Source organism: Embiotoca jacksoni, unplaced genomic scaffold (genome assembly GCF_022577435.1).
Source record: "Embiotoca jacksoni isolate LCO1_2020_lvr unplaced genomic scaffold, fEmbJac1.0.p SCAF_11, whole genome shotgun sequence".
In the NCBI taxonomy this organism is placed as follows: Eukaryota; Metazoa; Chordata; class Actinopteri; family Embiotocidae; genus Embiotoca; species Embiotoca jacksoni.
The window spans coordinates 6,038,540-6,058,411 of record NW_027185241.1 but is presented as its reverse complement, the minus strand read 5'-3'; the positions used below and the strand labels follow the sequence as shown (position 1 = coordinate 6,058,411).

Sequence of the window (19,872 nt, the reverse complement as noted above, 5' to 3'; positions counted from 1 at the left end):
GGTATTCCTAAAGTCGTGTGTTTGTCCAGAAACGCTCTGTTTGAAGAGAAGCGGAGGTTAGAGGCCCGAGTCAGTCAACTGGAGGAGGAGCTGGAAGAGGAGCAGACCAACTCTGAACTGCTGGGGGAGAGACAAAGGAAGACAGCTCTACAGGTACCGTAGATACACAAATCCACACACACATCCACACATCCACAAGTGTCTCTGTCCCCTCTGTTTTCAAACGCATCTATATGAACCCACACTGTCGCCGCTCCTCCGCCTGTGCTGCAGGTGGAGACTCTCACAGTGCAGCTGCAGGGAGAAAGGACTCTGGCCCAGAAGGCGGACGCGAATCGAGAGCATCTGGAGAGGCAGAACAAGGAGCTGAAGAGCCGACTGGGGGAGCTGGAGGGAGCCGTGAGGGGCAAACACAGGCTCAGCGTCGCCGCCCTGGAGGCTAAGATTGAGTCAATGGAGGAGCAGCTGGAGCAGGAGAGACAGTGAGAGAAACTGACAAACTTTTACAAAGCATAGAGTTAAAAGATTTATGTTAAGGCTTACTTTCCTCATGGTCAAAGTACATTTTAGTGTTTCATCTCATACTGGATCACCTCTAAATTCTCAAATTAAAACACAGTTTATTGGATTGTCAATAGGCAATATTTCAATCACGATTGAACCACACCATGAATATATAGTTAAACAACTAATGGTTTAATAAAGGCTACATTCACCACCCGTTTTTCAGCAGTTTCTAACAATAAAAAATGATGTTGGTATTTAAGTGGGGTTTTTTGGCAAAAAAAAAGATTGTCTGGGGACAAAAGAAAACTTGCTGACTGTCCTTAGAAACATGATTAGAAGTTACTGTGTTACTGAGCTTTTCTATCCCACAGGGAACGAGCCATTGCTAACAAACTGGTGCGGAAGACGGAGAAGAAACTGAAGGAGGTGATGATGCAGGCAGAAGATGAGAGGAGACATGCAGACCAGTACAGAGAGCAGGTAAGAAAATGAACGTTACCCTGGCGGCCCCAGCCAGGTGATCCACATGTTCATTTAGGTGTACGCAATATAGTATAGCCAGCGACAGACCATTAAATAATCATTTAATGGAGGTCAGGTCAGCTAAGCTTGCTGCTCTAATTGTGCCTGAGGGCACTTACAGTGTTGAAAAATCATCCTAAAATGAGTGATTTATCTGGCTCAATCCAACTTAATCCTAATCCTGCTCTGGCATCTGTGTTCATTGGGATGTTAGAATGTATTCCACCCAGCAAAATAGATCCCTCAACCACAGCAGAGACACTGACTCTCCTCCCAAAACACCATCAGCAATAATCTGCCAGCTCTAATCTGACTCCTGATCCCTATTCATCCTCCTGTTCCCAGACAAACCTCTCTTTAAAAAAAACAAAAAAATCTCTGTCCCTTCTCTCTCTTCTTGCTCCCTTCTTTCCTCCGATCTCTACACTCTCTTCCTCCCTCCTCTCCCCTCTGCTGCAGCTGGATAAGTCGATGGTGCGACTAAAGCAGCTGAAGAGGCAGCTGGAAGAGGTGGAGGAGGAGAACTCTCGCTCCAACGCCCAGAAGAGGAAGCTGCAGAGAGAGATGGAGGAGCTCACTGACAGCAGTCAGAGCATGACACGAGAGATCACCTCCCTGCGCAGCCAGCTCAGGTACGCAGTGGTGTGTGTGTGCGTGTGTGTATGTGCTCGTGCATGTATTATTTCTGGCATGAATGATCATTGTTTATTGTTGTTTTGTTTGTTTTTAACACCCCCATTAACTTGATATGATTTGTTTTGCTCTGTTCTTTTGTTCTTTTGTATCCATTTGTGTCCATCTAACACTGACACATTACCATCTGTCCACGTCACACCAACACTCAGCGTCCCTGAATGGAGACCAGATAAGTAGGTCACTGTGTGATTTTTTTATATATATATATATATGTGTGTGTATATATATATATATATATGTGTGTGTGTATCTATATATATGTGTATATATATATATATATATGTGTGTGTGTATATATATACATGTATATATAAACATTTTTATTGCTTGTCCTTTTGCCCATCTGTAGTCTATTTAAAGGAATAGTCCTGCACTTTGGGAAATATATTTTAGCTTTCTTGTTAAAAGTTAGATGAAAAGACTGATACCTTTCTAATTTTTCTGAATATAGCCTTCTTTGGCCAAAAGCCAGTTAGCTTAGCATAGCTTAGCTTAGTTTAGCTCAGCATAAAGAAGGAGGAAACTGGCTTTTTTTCCAGTGGCAATAAAAATCCACCCACCAGCAACTTTAAAGCTTTTTAATTTGCACATTGAAGTCTCCCACCATGTGCTGTTTTTACACCTATGTTTTTGTACAGAATAAACAACCAAAAGATATTAAAATGATGATTCCTGTGCTTGTGGGAGGTTGGTAAGAGGATTTATTATCTTTGAACAGAGGCTAAAACAAACAATCTGAAGATGTTACAAGCATTGTTCTCTAGTTCCTGGCATTTTAAGGACTAAACATTTGACTATTTGAAGAAACAAAATGAAGAAACTGTTAGTAGCAGCCCTACTTCGAGAAAGAATTCACTGCCCCTCGGTGCGTTTGCTTCACGCTGCTCTCAGCCGGTTCATAGCTGGACTCGCTGTAACTGTCTCCCTTCTTGTCCAGGCGTGCTCCGTTGCCCCTGGCGATGCGCGGACGCAGAGCGTTGGTTGACGACCTCTCATTGGAGAACTCCGACTCGGAGGAGCCCCCTGCCTCACCCACTCCCTCCTCCGGACTCCCAGGGACCCCGACTCCCTCCTCAGAGCACAGCCTGGACCCTCCGCCGCCCTACAGCGTCAACAACACAGAGTGACTCACACACTTGCTCAGTTACACACACAACATGTACACACACACACACACACACACACACACACACACACACACACACACACACAGATGCAGGCATGGGCCTCTCAGAGCCTCAAATACTTAGGGGTGAAAGAGTGACATGCACACAGAACATTGCACACGTTTTAAAGTAAACAAAGTCACATAGGACACATACATCAGGGGTTTTAACTATAAAACAACCTCTCTGATATATTAATGCTCTTTAAGATTTTGCCTCATTTTTTCTCAACAAGTACAGAAAACATATAAAAATGAGATTTTACAAATTGCAGATGCAGATTTTTATTCTGTAACGTAACAAAGACTGGAAATTTCTACATCACACCTCTGTAATACACTTCTGGGCAACTAAACTACATCTCCAGAGTGAAAGTGAATTATTATCATAGTTTCAGGAAGCTGTACAGAACTTGAAGAGCAGAGCAAAATAAGGTGATCACGTCTTTTACACTAGGAGGTATTTAATAACTAAGCCATGTTTAATCCTTTGATGTGGATTGAATATATGAATCTGCTGGAGGGTGAAAATAATTCTGAAAGGTTTGAAGACAATCTGTATTCATGTTACGTGAAATAGCCGACAAGAACAGTCAAATAAACACGGAGGGTTCACCTTCTTTATGAGTGAGTGTGTTAAGTGCAAGTGAGGTTAACGACGTCATAGTACGTCAGTCAATGTTTTAAACACATGAAACTTAGAATTACCTGACAAACAGAGGAAATTATAAACAGTGCTGCTTTTTCTGAGGTACAATAACAGAAACTGGCAATTAGTAACTAATATTTAATGAAACCTTTAATGAAATGATTGATAAGGAACTGGGATTTATTACATTCTCATTGTCATATCACTAGTCACAAATAAAGTGACTTAAACACCAACAAGCCAACGTGCAGTCACACTTGCTGCATTAAGGCTGTATTAAATGATAAATCCTTTTTTATAGAGTAGAAACGGTATGTTCTTTGACAATGCAGTAGGTAGTATTAGATAGTCTCTTTAACTAAAGTCTTAACATATTGCTTCAGAAATTTGAATTTGTATAATTTATATCAAATATGAACTTTAAGTTATTGATCACTGCTTGTTTTCTGTGTGGCTTGGTCTTGCGGAGGAAGTCAGTCTGATCATTTCTGCTCCTGCTGGCATGGATGTCAGGCTGAAATGGGTTACAGTTACGGACATCTCAGACTTGTTTCTGTCAACGTCACAGCATCCGGTCTCAGAGGGGGAGTTTGCATGGGAGACTTCCCTAGTTAATGTCATCGCTGGTGTAAAAAAAATGAAGCACACACTTATGGATTGTTCACGAAAGCGACGTAAAAACCTGTGGAGAACTGTTTTAATTTATCTTTTTATCCAAAGCAGAACAAATTGTGAAAACGGATCTTTTCTTTCTTCTTGTTTTAGACCGATAACCGCATCACATTTTATTTTGACAAGCATCTTGTATACTGTCATTTTGATTTTACTGATGAACTGTGTAAATTATTAATCAAACAAAGCTTTTGTGTTTAACCAAATGGTGGGCGTATGGATGAGAAAAGGGACTTAAATTTGTAGTAAACGTAGAGTAGCTGTAGAACAAAGTAGATGACAGGAGTAGAGGCTGGTTGGGTTTTCTACTGTGATGACTGTGATGGAGGAGTATGAACTCAGTCTGTGCTCACAGGTCCTGTGTAGAAGATTGTAGAATGACTGAGCACCAGGCTCAAAGCATTTTCATAGACCAGTAGTGTTAGTTTAAAAAAAAAAAAAAAAAAAGACAGTGGAGGCACTGTGGAATGAATTTTTATGAAGTAAATGGCAAGTAGAACAAAACGTTGTTTTGCTTTTTTTACCCTAGCTATCAACTCAAAATTACATTATGTGCGTGGGCACTTCCATGACCCCTGCTGTGAAACCTGGTTTCCAAGATGTATTTCTTCAGACGGTCTCCATATATTTTGTATTTTTTAATACATGAATGTCTTTTTGTTTTTATTTTTATTTTTTTTGTTTATGACCTTTTACCACACACGTATGCCTGTCACAGCTTTTAGTGTGTCCAGGAAGTTAATGTGATTTTTATAATGTAGACACAAAGAGGGTTGTCTTTACAAACTGGCAGACACTGCTCAAAGAAATAGTTTGACCTTTTGGGAAATAGGCTGGAGTTAGATGAGAAGGTCGATACCACTCTCATGTCGCAGCACTAAATATAGAGCTACAGCCAGTTAACTTAGTTTAGTTTAGCAGAGCCAAATGGACTTAAGGTAACAAAATACGGCTCTAAAATCTGCCAATAACAATTGTATGTATCTTCAATCGGCACAAAAACTGAGTTTAAAAACAAAGAGGCACTTTTATTGGCAGGTTATGTACCAGACTATTTCTTGATGTAGTCGGCGGAGACTCCAGGAAGTCACTGCAGCTGTCTATGAACTAGTCTAACACATACCTTTCTATAAAACCACAATGTTTGTTTTTACACTTTAATATTGTACAGAACAAACCAGATATAGCTTGTTAATTTGTGAGCTTTAGAGGTAAATTTTGTTATCTTCAGTAAGAGACAGGCTACCTTTTCCCATCTGTATCGAGTCTTTATGCTAAGCTAACTAGCTGCTGGCTGTAGTTTTGAATGAATCATACAGACTTAAGAAGGCACCGATCCTCACCTCGAGGTCTCAGCAAGAAAGCAAATTTCCCAAATGACAGACTTTACTTTTAAATTAGAACAAATGTCACTGACACTTTAACTTTCAATTGGAACTTATGAAAACAAAAGATTGTGTAGCTGAAATCACAAATGGTGTTTCTGGAGTTTTTCTGAATATTGTTTTTTTTTTTTTATTCTGGATATACAGATTACTACAAAGACGAGGATTAATGATGCTGTTGGTGTTTACCGTTGATTACACACATGACCAGTACAGTAGTTTTCGGTAATCAGGGTCGTCATCACTGCTCCTTCTTCTTCCTTCTGTTTAAATTAACCGGTTTGCACTGAAATAAAAGTAGTGAGCGCAAGCAGTACTCCACATCCGTCCCATGTGCATACATATGCTCTTACCATGCCAGGTTCACCATGATTCACAGTTAGTGACAGGTGAAGAAAGATCAAACTGTCTGGGTCAAGAAAGACTACTGACGACATATATTTACAGCCCAATTAAAGGGTTTTAATTGTTATTTTCTGTATGTGTAATTGTTTAATTTTAGCAATATGCAGGGTTTTTGTTTGAAGCTGTATTTTATTTTTTTTAAGATATTGTGTAAATGCTGCACTTTACACACCACCAGTGGAGATAAAAGCAGCCAGACATTGTCAGTACGTTACATCTGCCTTGTCCGGTTGTAATTTATCTCCAAAAGGCTGACATTAAGCCAAATGAGCTGACAAGACGTGTCATCATGACACCCGTCTCTGAACTATTCACTTAACTGTTGTCATCTCAAAATGTCATATCAACGTCCAAAACTTTGCTGAAATAGACCAAAACCTGACGACATGTGGATTGAACTGCTGGAACGGGGACAGACGAAGTTTGTTCACCTGTAGCAAGAAATGAGGCCGATGCTTCTCTGAGGTGTTATTTTTCTCTGTGTTTGTTTGTTTATGGCTTCTGTGCAACTTGAAACATTTTGGAAATGTGTTTTATTGTTTTAGCATTTTTTTTTTTGTTAATGATGCTGTAATTATAAAACATCTGACTGGGATTAACTTTAATATATGTCGTTGGTTTTGATGTTTGTGGGTCTGTGTGTTTTATTGCACCGTTGGGTGTCACACACACACACACACACACACACACACGTTTCACTATCCCGATAGGGATTTTCTTTGACACAATGCATTCACTAGCCCCTTAACCATCACCGCTAAATGCCTAACCTTTACCTCCCTAACCCTAAATCCTCATACCCACAGGGACACGTGTCCTCACGGGTTGGTGTGTACTAAGATTTATGTCCCCACTGGGATATAAAAACATGTACACACACACATACATACACAGAAGCACAATTTAAGACTCATTCAAACACACAGACTTGACAAGATACTCACACCTCAGAAAACAGGAGTTGTTAGCGCACAGTTTACTTTTTAAAAATTACATTATTACATTATGGATATTTGATACCACTTTAGTATGAACATTTCTTACTTGGAACAATAATACCACTGAAATCAATGCACAGACTGAAACTCGCATATTAAACATACTTTATATACATGACAAAAGTTTGGTCTAAAAACGAAAGAAATTAAAAGTAGACTCGTTATGTACATAATTATTCCGTGCCAAATATGTTTGAACTGACCAAACAAATTCTAATATTAAGTTAAATATCAGGTTATGTGATTGTAATAATTGTGAATAGTATAGTCTGTTATTGTAATACTTCTTTACAAACAAATTACTGAAAGGCTTACAATAAAATTGTATGCTGAAACAAATGAAATGGACAAATATAACATGTTGACTAACAATGGTGACCATATTCTACATGACTTTCAACGTATTAAAAAGTGATATTTTCTTTTTCTTTGTTTATTATTGGTATTGTCCAATTTAAGTATTTACAAATAAAACTACATATTGCTATGGAGTTAAATTAATTGAAAATCTAAAAGTCTTAAAATATCATTACAGATTAAACTTTGTTAAATGACTATGAAAAAAAAACAAAAAAACGGTTCCCACTCAAAGTTCTGTCTTTGATATAAAATATGGAAGAAATCAAGCACAGCAGGCCATGTTTCACTGGATCTTGATTCATGACTCATCGGTCTCTTGAATATTTAATTCAATAAATACCAAACCTATTCTAGTCAGGTGATTTCCCGTCCTTTAAGATGTCAGTGAACAGCCAGTCATCCTCATGAGGTGGTGTTGGTATAGGACGGTGCTCAGGATTTTGAAGAGGGGCGGAGAATGACTGAGCAACACCCTCGAATGGTGTAAAATTGAGGTTGTTTTCACAGTTCACCAGCATACAGGTTCTCTCCTGAGGACGCTGGTATGTCTGCAGCTGTGCGGCGTTGTAGTGGTAGCTGATCGGGGCGGAGAGCTGGTTTTGAGCGATGTCCGCACTTTGAGGCGGTTTAAAACTGTTAAATAGTTCCTCTGCTGTGTACGTACTTTGTCCATGTGAGCTTCGCTGGTTGCTCTGGAAGTGGTTTATGGTCAGTCCCTGATCTCCATGACAACTGTATCCATATTCATTTCTATACTCAGCTCCCTCACAGTGCAGATCCTCCACCTCAGTGAGGCCAACTGACTGGTCTGCGACTATAACCTCATCAGCACCGATCTCCAGGCCAGCATCCGCTTGACATGCACAGCTACTGTTAAAATAGGACTCTAAGTCCATGCAGCCTCCCAAATCTTTATTTCCAACGCTGAAGAGGTCCAGTATGTCAGTCAACTGACCCTCAGTGATGTCAGTGATGCTCTTCTGTGCCTGTGCGCAGGCCGAGAGGTCTGTGAACATTTGAATTGAGAAATCGCAGGAGTCGAGAGACAACGGAGAGAGCTCTGAGGAGAAGGAAGGGGAGGTGTCCATGTTTTTGGCAAACTGGATGAAACTGGAGTCACTTGGAGGTTTTTCTTCTGAGAGGGTGCTGATTGGTTTAAATTGACATTCATCATTGTTATACTCAGAATGAAACAGCTCTGCCCTGTGGTGACAGTCAATACCTTTTGGGGAGCTCATAGAAGGGAACTCAACCCGTTTTCGACCACTGCTGTGTTTTGTCTGTCTCCTTTTGCTCTGGTTGTTCATTCTAGCAGTGCAGCTGGAGGACTGTGATTCGGTTGGAGGTTTATGAAGCTGCCCTGAGTCCGTCTGCTTCTTTTCAACGACCTCAGTTTCACATAAGTCGATGGAGACGTCGCTGCTGGACTTTGAGATACCGTCTGTGTCTGTGAACACACTGCCTTTATCTGGATCTTGTAGACAGCTGCTTTGAGATGGGTTACACAACTGTTCAGGTGCGTCCGGCTTGTGTGACGACAGAGAAGAAATGTTTTTTTCTCCTTCCTTGAAATAAAGAGCAGATGCTAGTCGATGGTTTGCTGCTTCTATGTCTGCAAACTTTCTGTTGATAGAGACAGAAAGAAAAGAAATGAGATAACAGTTGGCATGCCTTAAGATAGAGGTTCTGTGCTTTTTAAGTCTTTGTAACTACAAACAAATAGTTGTGGAGGTATTTGGGGATATAATACTCTATTTTTCACCGTTTATAGGTGAGCTTAGCTTAGCATAAATACTGGAAACAAGGTGAACTGCTAGCCTGGTTCTGTCCAAACTAAATTGAAACAATGACTACTGCCCACTGTCTAAAGAGGTAAGTGTCCAGACACAACAAATATAATGTCATGTAATGAAAATATTTCTTTACGTTATCCTCCGGTGACTCCGGAGATTTGCATTGACCCCAGTTCTGGAACCACTATTTTAAGACACAGCCAGGAACCATAAATTCTAATATTAGTCCACTTCAGTGTCTCTCTGATGGCTCAACACACCTCTGGATCATGTTGTGCAGGAAGCGACGGTGGTTGACCTGCCGCTTGGACGGTCGGTTCTTCTTTGGTTTCTGCAGGGTCCTCATCATGTGACCCGCTGCTGAGGTTACGAAAGTGTAGAGGTCACGACCCCAGGGGACCCCTCGCTCCAGACCAGGCTCCAAACTCACAGAGATGGATGGTCGCATGGCTGAGAGATGGAAGTAAGTTTAATAATGTAGCTCCTTTCACAAGAAGAAAGTTGAGTAATTCCCGTCTTAAGTGCTTCAAAACAAATGAAAGGCCACAGATATAAACATAGAACACTTTTTAAAGGTATCGGGAGATTTAAAGTCTTTAATTTAAGAATTTAAAGACACATCTACTTTAAGCCTGGAGCAACAAACTAGACGAGTGACAAAGGGCTACATCACATGAGTAATGTAGGCAGGTGTCGGACCAAGCAGTGCTCTAAAAGTGATCGCAAGAATTTTTAGTTGGATCCTGAATTTGATGGAAAACAGTGGTAAAGAAGGAATCTGATTTTATTTTTTATCATTTTTTAGCATGAGTAAAATAAAGTATATTTTTGTATATATATTTTTTTGTATAAGTACCAATGCCATCATATATATATATATATATATAATAAAGTCTTGACTTTAAAATTCTGCTAAAGTAAATGTACAGAAGTATTATCAGCTAAATGTACTCAATGTATAAAGGTCAAAGTGCTCTTCAGAAAAAGAGAGTTCTAATTGTAAGAAGCCTTTTATTGCTCCGAAGAATGTTGACATAATTTTTGGGGTAAGAAATAAATCAAATGCTGCACAGATTAACTATTTTTTTGACTTTTTCTAAATCCTTGATTCTCTCTTCTGACCTCAAAATTATTTAAATGAAGTCAGTAGAGACCCCAATAAACAGCCATGAGCCAAAAACAGTTGGTAACCACTACTTTAATCCTTAGCAATGCCATTTATAATGCATATGCAAATATTACATATGTAGGGTAACTAGTAACTATTGTAAAATAAAATAGGAGAATGAAAAATAGAATATTTTTCTCTGAAATCCAGTGATGTGGAAAAAAAAATTATATTTACTGGCTTTCCCTCAGTGGTGCAAACTAACGAAGTACATAAATCACGGTTAAAACCAATGACTTGTGATTTAGACACATAGCTGTTCTGTAAAGTTTATATTGTATAATGTAAATAAAACTTGAAAATCCTTCTTACCTTTTCGTTTTCAGGCTGCTGGGTTTGTCTGTATCTTCCTACAAACTGCACTGAGGACAGAGGGGGCGGACAGCTTCCGCCAGAGGTGTGGTAATTTAATTGTTGATGTCTATGTGCGCATGCATTGTGCGCCTGTGTGCACAGATTAAGTCAAGTGACATCACCGCTCAATGCAAATGCACAAATTTCCCCCTTTTTTTTTTCCAGCAATATGAATGGAATCCACCTTGACAAATTGATGGTGGGAGAGGAAGTGAGACACGATGAGAGGCTCTGAAAAGAAACAGGCAATTATCTGAGAAGTCAACCACTTGTGGAAGTGTGGGCACACGTCTCCATTGTGTGCCACACGAAAGGCAGCTTGTTAAATAGTGGGAGACACAAACACACCTACTGAGGCAGTTAACAAGCCCTTAATTGATCATCTTAAACTCTGGCCCTAATTATCACATTCTCAGAGGGAAGAGCCAAGATGGTTGCTAGTGGCTTTAATTGACCTTTACAATTCAATAGCACACCTTCCAAGTACAGAATTTTACATATCTATGGCAGCAGGTGGGTGAAGCTGCCCTTTTTACACAGATGAGAAACATAAAAATAAAATCCAACAAGTTCAATGATAATTTTTTTCAACTGTTGCTCCCGCATTTGTAATATTTTCTTCTTTTTTTTATGCAATTTGACCCCTTGATCACCAGTTAAGAATGATGTTCTTTTCTCATTTTCATAGTGTATTAGTACTTGTTTAGTTTTTCCAGGCTTTTTTCTCTTTTAATACTACCTTTAATATTATATTATGTTTTTTATTGGGTTTCCAAACCCAATTGTGGCAAAAATACAGCACAAAGGTAGGTAAGTTAGGTCATTTCATTTGACCATTTATAGAAAGTTAAATTTGGACTTTTTGCACATTTTCCACTTTTTCCATTTTCTGTCAAAGATATTTACAATAACTTTTTTCCTGAACTATACATTGCTCGAGTGCAGTCAGTCGAACCATCTTCTCAGCCTCTTAATGCAACAACTAACCCTGTTTCCTGTCTCCAATAAAGAGAGGATTTTGTGGATCTTATGGTGCTTTACTCAAAGGAGGGAGCCACTGCTGCAGTAGTGGCATGTATTTATAGTAACACCACATGTGCTTCTGACCAGAGGGCTGCACAGCAAACACACTGGTGTGGTTTCAACTTCAACACTTCTCTAGATGAGAAAAATCTGTGGTAAGTCATATTTAAAAACAATGAATGCAATGGCTTATTTATATTAATTATATTATATTTATACCCGTCTTCTCGTATAGATTCAGTATAGTAACCTGACTGGATGAGTTTGTCTGAACCGCTCTATTGCCGGCTGCAGATTATTGCTCAGTCAGTCACTTCAGTATCATTTTCCACATGTGGTATTTTCTCGAGAGGCCGATAACGGTTTTATCATACATTCATGCAACAGTTGATGAACTTTGACCAGGTGAGAAGTTCTCGTCACCTCAACCCCTCCTCCCTATCCAACAAAACCAATCAGAAAAGAGTTTGTGTCTCTTTGGCTCTGAAAAGTGAAGAAAAGGGTGAAAGGAACCAGACTGAATGGTAGGTTTGACTATTATTTGGAAAAAAATCCATAAATTAGGTTGATTCAAGACAAAGCAATTATCGTTTTTACATGTTATCTGGAACACCATTTAGAGTGTTTCATATACAGTATTTAATCGTTAATTATGAATCATCCCCCTGATTCTGCTTAACTCCCTTAACATCAGTTGAAAAAAGTTTAAACAAAATATGTAGTATTGTAAAGCAGGTACACCTGATGGCTTTCTGTTGAATGAATTCATTGATCCCCTCTGTGTTCAGATTTTTCACCATGAACCGGGCCTGGGCTGTGTTCAAGGCTCACCCGTACATCAGTAACGTCCTGGGATACACAACGCTGTTTGCCTCGGCGGACCTCATACAACAGAGCGTGCTGGGTGAGAAATCTGCCGCAGGATCCACATCAGAGGATTCAGTTGGCATCAACTGGGGTCAGACGGCTCGAGTGGCGACTGTCGGTTTCTGTTTCCACGCCAACTTCAACTATCACTGGCTCAGAGGGCTGGAGAGGATGCTGCCAGGAGGCGGAGTAAAGGCAGTGACGGGAAAAGTTGTGGTGGATCAGCTGATTGCAGCACCTCTCACCATCAGTGCCTTTTATATTGGTAAGTGTGTTATGAAACCATTTATAATACTTACCTTTAATCACTGTGTGTCACTGTGTGACACCACCATTTCTCAATAAGAATAATGAGAAATGGTGGTGTCTGTTGTGTTGCTCTGCTTATGAATTTACAGACGTTAGATTAAACATTCTGGGACCACTTTGTTTCATGTGTCTGTAATTTCCTAATAGTTTTATTATCTTAGATCAAAGTAGTCAGACTTCAGATAGACATCTAAATTTATTTATTATGTGGTTCTTGATCAGCTAAAGTGGGACTTGGCAATGCTCTTGAATAATGCTTTCCTTTCCATTTCCACTTCCACTGTTACCATGGAAACGGGGTTCATTGCTATAGCTTGGATTTTTTTGAAATAATGCAATTACAATCTCCACCTGTGAAATCTGGACTAGCCACCAATCAATCTCTTCACTGCATTTGGTACATTTCCTCCCTCAAAAACTGCAAAATCAGAATCACCATTAAAAGACCAACATAAGCTACTTTTTGTTCTCCATATGTTGAATTCTTTATTCGCCTGGAGACAACCTTTACATTTTTGCCTGCTCACTTGATCTGCTGCACACCCCAGAGTACATTAGATTACACTAGCAATCAATTGGAATTAATTAATTGTAACACGTGTAAAGTGAAGCTGTAACAGTTTTACTCTGATATCGCAAATGAAATTGAATAGTCACTTCTACTTGTAGGTTTAAGTTTACTAGAAAAGAAAGATGACCCGCTTGAAGACTGGAGACAAAAATTCTGGACATCTTACAAGGTACATATACAGTTACATATACATATACAGAGAAGGAGCAGGATGGCTACAATCCCATGTGATATGTCTATCTATCTATCTATCTATCTATCTATCTATCTATCTATCTATCTATCTATCTATCTATCTATCTATCTATCTATCTATCTATCTATCTATCTATCTATCTATCTATCTATCTATCTCTCTATCTACAGGCTGGAGTGATATTTTGGTCGATAATGCAGGTGAGATATTCACACTTTTTCTGCACACACATTCAGAGAAATGCACGGATGGCAGTCATTCATATTGATATATCCCTTTTTTTTTTCCTCGTCCACCATCTCAGGCAGTGAACTTTACTTTCGTTCCTCCTGTTGCACGGACAGCATTTCTGGGAGGCATCGCACTGGCTTTCACGATCTTCCTGTGTCATCTCAGGCAGCAGCACAACCATGAACTCGAATGAACCCGTTAGCCTCAGCTTCACAATGTTTACAATTTACTAGTTTTTAATAAAATAATTACATTCGTTAGAGCTCATCTAAAGGTCTACTGAAGAAACTAGGGAAGAATAGGATAACAGGCCCATCTCTGTGAATCAGTGGATCAGCCAACCTCATGTTCTTTCAACTTTTAAATGTGAATTACAAAGATGCAACAGTGTCTGAGTTGAATCCTGCTGCTATTCATGTTGCTGTCATCTTTTCCTTGGAGAACAACAAAGCTGTTAAATCCTTACTTTACTGCCACACTTTTTCAGTGCATCATATCCTGCAATAACGGTTTTTTAACCAATAAAGGTTTTGTACATGTTTTTGTTTTGTTTAGTTTGGTTTCATTAATTTTCTTCAAAACCTTTTTTTTTTTATCAAGTTTTATAAAAAAAAAAAATGTAAGTAATAATATAGAATACATTTTCACTGGGGAAGTTATAATAGTTAACAAATATTTAACTAGTAACACTGTTGATGAAGAACAGATAATCATAGATAAACATTAAAATACTGACTAATGAAAATTCACAAAATATTAAGATCTACAAATTTTACAACTTTCTTGTAATTGATGATTACACTGCTCAGTTTCCAAATAGCAATCCAAAAGGTCGTTTTTATTCATAACTTAAAGACAAATACAAATTATATAAATAAAATAAATTCTAATTGGATGGAAATTGGTGGAATAAGTATTTAGGTCATTTACTTAAGTAAAAGTATACCACACTTGTTAAAATCCTGCATTCAAAACCTTACTAAACTAAAGGTAGATAAGTGTAATCAGCTAAATGTGGCATACTTAAAGTATCAAAAATAAAAGCACACACTTCCTGTCTGTGTTTTATTATTACATGATGCTTCTGGATTAATGTTACTGCTGCATTGATGTGCATTTCACTGTTGTAGTTATTTAAGGTTGTGCTTATTTTAACTTTGGTTAATCGACAGTAATGCATTATATTCTATAAGATCATCCTATCTTCGCAAAATATTTGCATGCATCTCTAAAAAGTCAACGAGCTCAGAAAAATAATGGCTTTTTCAGTGAATGTGTTTTACTGGACAGGAAGCGTGTGAAAAACTGTAATCTTTAAATCATAAAAGTAGTCAAGTAAGCTGTCAGAATGAAATGGAATAAAAAGTACAATATTTGCCTCTGAGATTTACTGGAGGAGAAGCCACCACTGAAAATAACCAACGTGAACTTGTAAAAAAAAAAAGTCTCTTGCTGCTTCTACCACTGGAGGCACCATCTTGAATCCTCACAGCTGTTTTCACCGGCACGCAGGAAGCGCAGGTTCTTTAACCAATCAGACGCCCGAGATTTCAGCTCACTGTTTATCGCGAGACCTCGGCTCTTCCTTTTCCCTTTTCGCTCTGAGTCCAAGATGGTAGGTTATGTTATCAGAATTGTACAAATGTGATAGCTTGAGTATCCACGGTCATCCTTTGTATTAAACTGTCAAATCTGCTAAATAGAAACGCTAAAGTGTTCGGGACGTAATTTGCGTCGCAATGTTGCCATAATTTTGTGTTTTTGACCATTAAATTCACAATAACCTACCCTCTTTAGAAGAGACTGGTGCCGTAGAGGCAGCCGCTTTTAGCCGGAAAAGTTGACCAGAAATGAATTATTAAAAGTGCACCAGAAGACAGAATCTTATGTTAAATCATAATTTCTTCATCCCCCCAATGTTTACGTGTGTTCCTACATGTCAAACTCGTCCATACGTCGTATTGTTTGCTTGCTATCTCTGCCTGCCCGTGGTAGCAATTAGCTGCAGTGCCAACGTGTGAACCGGCCTCTGCTACACGTTGAGCTGCTTTCGAGTTTCAATATACATATTGTGTAAAGTGTTTTAACTGTAGATATAAATTCCTGTAATTGTATTGTTTTATTCAGGTTTGGTAGAGGTGGGCTTGAATGTACAATGAAAGTTTAGCAGCGGAGCTTAGACGTAAGAGATGTCCTAAATGTAAGACCGCTTGAAACGAAGCCAGTCGGTGCTGCGTGTGAATTAAAAGTGTTAAAACACACTGCGTTTCTGTTTATTTTTCAAGGGTGTCGACATCAGGCACAACAAGGACCGCAAGGTGCACAGGAAGGAGCCAAAGAGCGAGGATATCTATCTGAGGCTCCTGGTCAAGGTAAGTGAAACTCGCACGTCAGACTTTACACACTGGATTAAAAACACCAGTAGTACTAATTCGTGTGTATCTGATCTCGTTTTAACCAGTAAACGGGTATTATCAGTTTTGTTTCTCTAACCATCCTGCTGGTTTCTCACAGTTGTACCGGTTCCTGGCCCGCCGCTCTAATGCTCCCTTCAACAAGGTCGTCCTGAGGAGGCTGTTCATGAGCAGAACCAACAGGCCTCCCATCTCTGTCTCCCGCCTGGTCAGTCTCTTCTCTCACCTTGTCCACCACTAACAAACCCTGCTTTTGCTCTTGAACAAGATCTGTTTGAGCCAGTTGTATATGCAGCATGTCTTATCTTTTTGTAACTCGAATGCATTTTGACAGTGTAATTATAGGTCAGTGTCTCCGTTGGTCGATTGATGTGTAGAATACAGTGTTTCTATAGTCGGCTTCATTAATTTAGTCACCGGGCAGTGAATTAGTTTTTTACTGCCACAGAATCCCTGACCTCATGAGGCCTTGAGTGAAATCATCCATTGAGTTCTGTGCAGTGATTTAAAGAGAACAAAAAAAATCAATAAGAGGGCTGTGAATTTGGCTTTTGGCTGAGAGAAAGTTAGATCAATGGTTCCTTGGTTTATTTCAGTCTGTCTTACTGGGTTCTGAATTCTGCAATGTATTTTGGACTGGGTTTCATTTGGTAAAGGTGTCTTCCTGCTGTAGTAAGAAAACATTATTGGATCATTGCTTATTGTTCAGTAAAGAATTTAACTAAATGTCACCAATCATGATCATGTTACCCATATCATTCATCCACTAACGCACATCATCAACTTACATATTTACTACAAGTCTCATCAAGACTTGGTAATCAGGAGAGGTATTCGAGTTATATTGGCATGTATGAGCCCTGTTGTCAGTTGTCATCACTCATTGAACTTACCTTCGGGTTTTTTTCTGCCTACTAGATCCGCAAGATGAAGCTGTCCGGCCGCGAGAACAGAATCGCTGTTGTTGTGGGAACAGTGACTGATGATGTCCGAATTCAGGATATCCCCAAGCTCAAGGTGAGCCTTTTGTTGCCGAATTCGCCATGAAGTTCTCTACGAAGATGTCAGTTTCTTCAACGTAGTGAGGCTTTTGGCCGTCTCTGAAATAGTGCTCATGTCCTGTTTGTTGTCCCACAGATCTGTGCTCTGAGGGTAACCGACGGTGCCCGGCGCAGGATCCTGAAGGCAGGAGGTCAGGTGATGACCTTTGACCAGCTGGCTTTGGCTTCTCCCAAAGGACATGGCACAGTGTTGCTGTCAGGTAACCAAACATTTATATTTGCCTACCAGTGTCAACCCAGTTAGTTGGAGGAATTCAGATAATGCAAAAAAAATGATATTGCCTTTTCAAAAACACTGCTGCTGGACAGTATCCAGTTTCCTCCAGCCGCTTTTTTTAAACAGTCATTGTACTACAAGGTCCTCTAGAAAGTTGTCCATAAGGATGATGGCCAAAAAAAAACTTTTTTCCTGAGTAAGAAGCTGTTTGTGCTAAAGCAGATTTCACATGTCATTTCATCATGGAGATTTTTTTAGTTTCTATTTGAGGCCTGATAACACTTCCACTGAACTGTAATATATTTGACTCCACTTTACTGGGCTGTCTAAACTAAAAAAACAACAACAACACATGCTTCATGTTGTATTTAATTTAATCTCTGCCACACACAGAAACATGCAAATTGTAATTTAAGATGTCTTTGAATTAATGAAAAGGGAATACATTCATTAAATGGGAACTGGTCTGAGGTTTTCAAATGGTCTGCAGACGAGTAAGTTTCTTCTCGTGATTGTTTTCAGATGGGTGTGTATCATTTGTATGTGCTTTTAATCTTTAACATTATATTTTTTTCACCAGGACCCCGCAAAGGCAGAGAGGTGTACAGGCACTTTGGAAAAGCTCCTGGAACCCCTCACAGCCACACCAAGTATGTGTACAGTTGATTTGTCAGTGCTGTGGTTAAAAGGTTTACCGAAGGAGGTCTATAGAGTAAATACTTTCGCTTCATTACTTTGATCAGTCAGATGCCAAAACTAGTTGTCTTACAAGTTTAGATTAGACTTGTTTCTCTTTCCTGACTCCTGGCCTTCTCTCTCGTGTTGTCTGATAAACTAAGAGTCATAAACAGCCGTAGGACTAGACGGAAAACTTTGAACTTTGATTCATCTGCCAACGACCGAAAAATGCCTTGTCATTTTGTACTAAACTCTAAACCTCATGAAAACTAAAGATTTGTATCTTAATGTGTAATGTAAAGTTCATTTTGTTAAAATGAATTTCATAAAATTTGTATTGGAGAAAAAAAAAACTGGTTCAGAACCAGTATCAAAGTCAAGGTATCGGTACCCATCAAAACATTTTCAACAATACTAAGCCATGCTGATGAATTACTAAACAGCATGGAGATGGTACAATGGAATTATAAATATCAGGCTATTCCTTGTTGTTAAAAGTATTTTGACTGAAGTTACTGAGCACTTTTTAATCTTGGTACAATTAGAAAGAGAAAAATATGCAATATTTGTCTACCTTGTTTTCAATGTTCGATCTTTCGGTTTTTATACACAAGTAAAAGTTTTTAGAGGTTTGTGCCCGGGGTTGTTTTATATTCTAGTCAATATGATTGATGCACAGTACAATACTTGGGTTTAGGGAATTTCACAAATCATATAATTCTAACATTACAACTACATTCTTAAAAATATATTTTATTTCAAACCTGTGCAAATTATCAAATTTTTTTTTTTTTGTCAAATCTAGCAATCCAGCTTTCATAGAGCAAAAAGCACAGGTGTAACTCAAAACACTAAGTATGAATCGTTCATCATAAAGTGTGCCAGAAGGCAGGCATAGTAGTGGTGCCTGGTACATCTGAATGGAGCGTTGCCATTAATGCGCCTCGTCCAGACCGCATCACTGTGGTGCCAATAAGATTGTAGATTAGCGCTTCTTTTTTTTTTAATTCACATTTTGAAGTTCTCAGAGTAAAATGCTATTTGAGGTCATTGGGGGGGAAAACTTGTCAATGACATTCTTAAATTCCAGCACTTTGTCAGATGTGAGCTCATCATCAGACGTGATACGTATCAGCATAGTTGGATTGTGATTCACAGGATGCTTCAAATACCTTACCCTGAAAGGTTTCATTCCAAAAACCACCTGCCATAACCAGACCGCCCACAGGTTTAGGAGTTTATCGTTTTCCAGAATATATTGAGTTTTCAGTAAAAAAAAAAAAAAAAATCCACTGTGATTGAAAGCTTGCAGATGAGAAAAAGCTGAAATTGACGTTTGTAAAACTTATTATAATTATGTTGGGTGTGTATTTCTGTAATATATTAAATTGAACTTTTTTTTTCCATTCTTTGTCTCCAGGCCCTATATCCGCTCCAAGGGCAGGAAGTTCGAGAGAGCCCGTGGTCGCAGAGCCAGGTGTGGCTACAAGAACTAGTCTGGTTGTTTTTTTTCAATGCAAACTGATACAAATAAAAGACTGGCTGAACAAAAATGTGTCCTCTTTATTTTTTTAATTGACCAAATGCTGCTTCACTGACATTTTTAACAAGAGTTAACCTAATCCTGACCA

At 38.9% G+C, this 19,872-nt stretch overlaps 3 protein-coding genes across 10 annotated transcripts in view; all 3 read left to right on the top strand.

The window, feature by feature from the left end:
* The window catches only part of myh14 (myosin, heavy chain 14, non-muscle), a 31,422-nt gene extending 24,797 nt beyond the window's left edge, over positions 1–6,625 (top strand). For 3 of the 4 annotated variants that reach the window (XM_069142679.1, XM_069142675.1, XM_069142677.1), the window contains 6 exons: positions 30–153; positions 274–482; positions 879–987; positions 1,489–1,661; positions 1,875–1,898; positions 2,663–6,625. In XM_069142679.1, the coding sequence (XP_068998780.1) occupies positions 30–153; positions 274–482; positions 879–987; positions 1,489–1,661; positions 1,875–1,898; positions 2,663–2,852 (829 nt within the window). In that variant the 3' untranslated portion in view covers positions 2,853–6,625. The remainder of the gene's footprint in view (positions 1–29; positions 154–273; positions 483–878; positions 988–1,488; positions 1,662–1,874; positions 1,899–2,662) is intronic. The other variant, XM_069142678.1, reaches the window with a different exon arrangement.
* A 2,004-nt stretch (positions 6,626–8,629) lies between these two features.
* Positions 8,630–14,374, top strand: LOC138192051 (mpv17-like protein). Of its 5 annotated transcripts, XM_069139239.1 has the most exons (9): positions 8,630–8,875; positions 9,490–9,615; positions 10,647–10,717; positions 10,840–11,852; positions 12,085–12,221; positions 12,486–12,829; positions 13,543–13,613; positions 13,811–13,840; positions 13,945–14,374. In XM_069139239.1, exons 6-9 carry the CDS (start codon positions 12,496–12,498, stop codon positions 14,062–14,064), a joined length of 555 nt encoding a protein of 184 aa, XP_068995340.1. In that variant the 5' UTR covers positions 8,630–8,875; positions 9,490–9,615; positions 10,647–10,717; positions 10,840–11,852; positions 12,085–12,221; positions 12,486–12,495; the 3' UTR covers positions 14,065–14,374. The 5 variants fall into 5 exon arrangements, with proteins under 5 accessions (XP_068995340.1, XP_068995349.1, XP_068995342.1 ...); XM_069139248.1 differs by lacking the exon at positions 12,085–12,221; XM_069139241.1 differs by lacking the exons at positions 8,630–8,875; positions 9,490–9,615; positions 10,647–10,717 and having other exon boundaries at positions 10,748–11,852.
* A 1,048-nt stretch (positions 14,375–15,422) lies between these two features.
* Positions 15,423–19,794, top strand: rpl18 (ribosomal protein L18). Its single transcript, XM_069142674.1, has 7 exons — positions 15,423–15,486; positions 16,157–16,243; positions 16,386–16,493; positions 17,204–17,302; positions 17,423–17,546; positions 18,144–18,213; positions 19,662–19,794. The coding sequence occupies exons 1-7, from the start codon at positions 15,484–15,486 to the stop codon at positions 19,735–19,737; spliced, it is 567 nt and encodes a 188-aa protein (XP_068998775.1). The 5' UTR covers positions 15,423–15,483; the 3' UTR covers positions 19,738–19,794.
* The last annotated feature ends 78 nt before the right edge of the window (positions 19,795–19,872 follow it).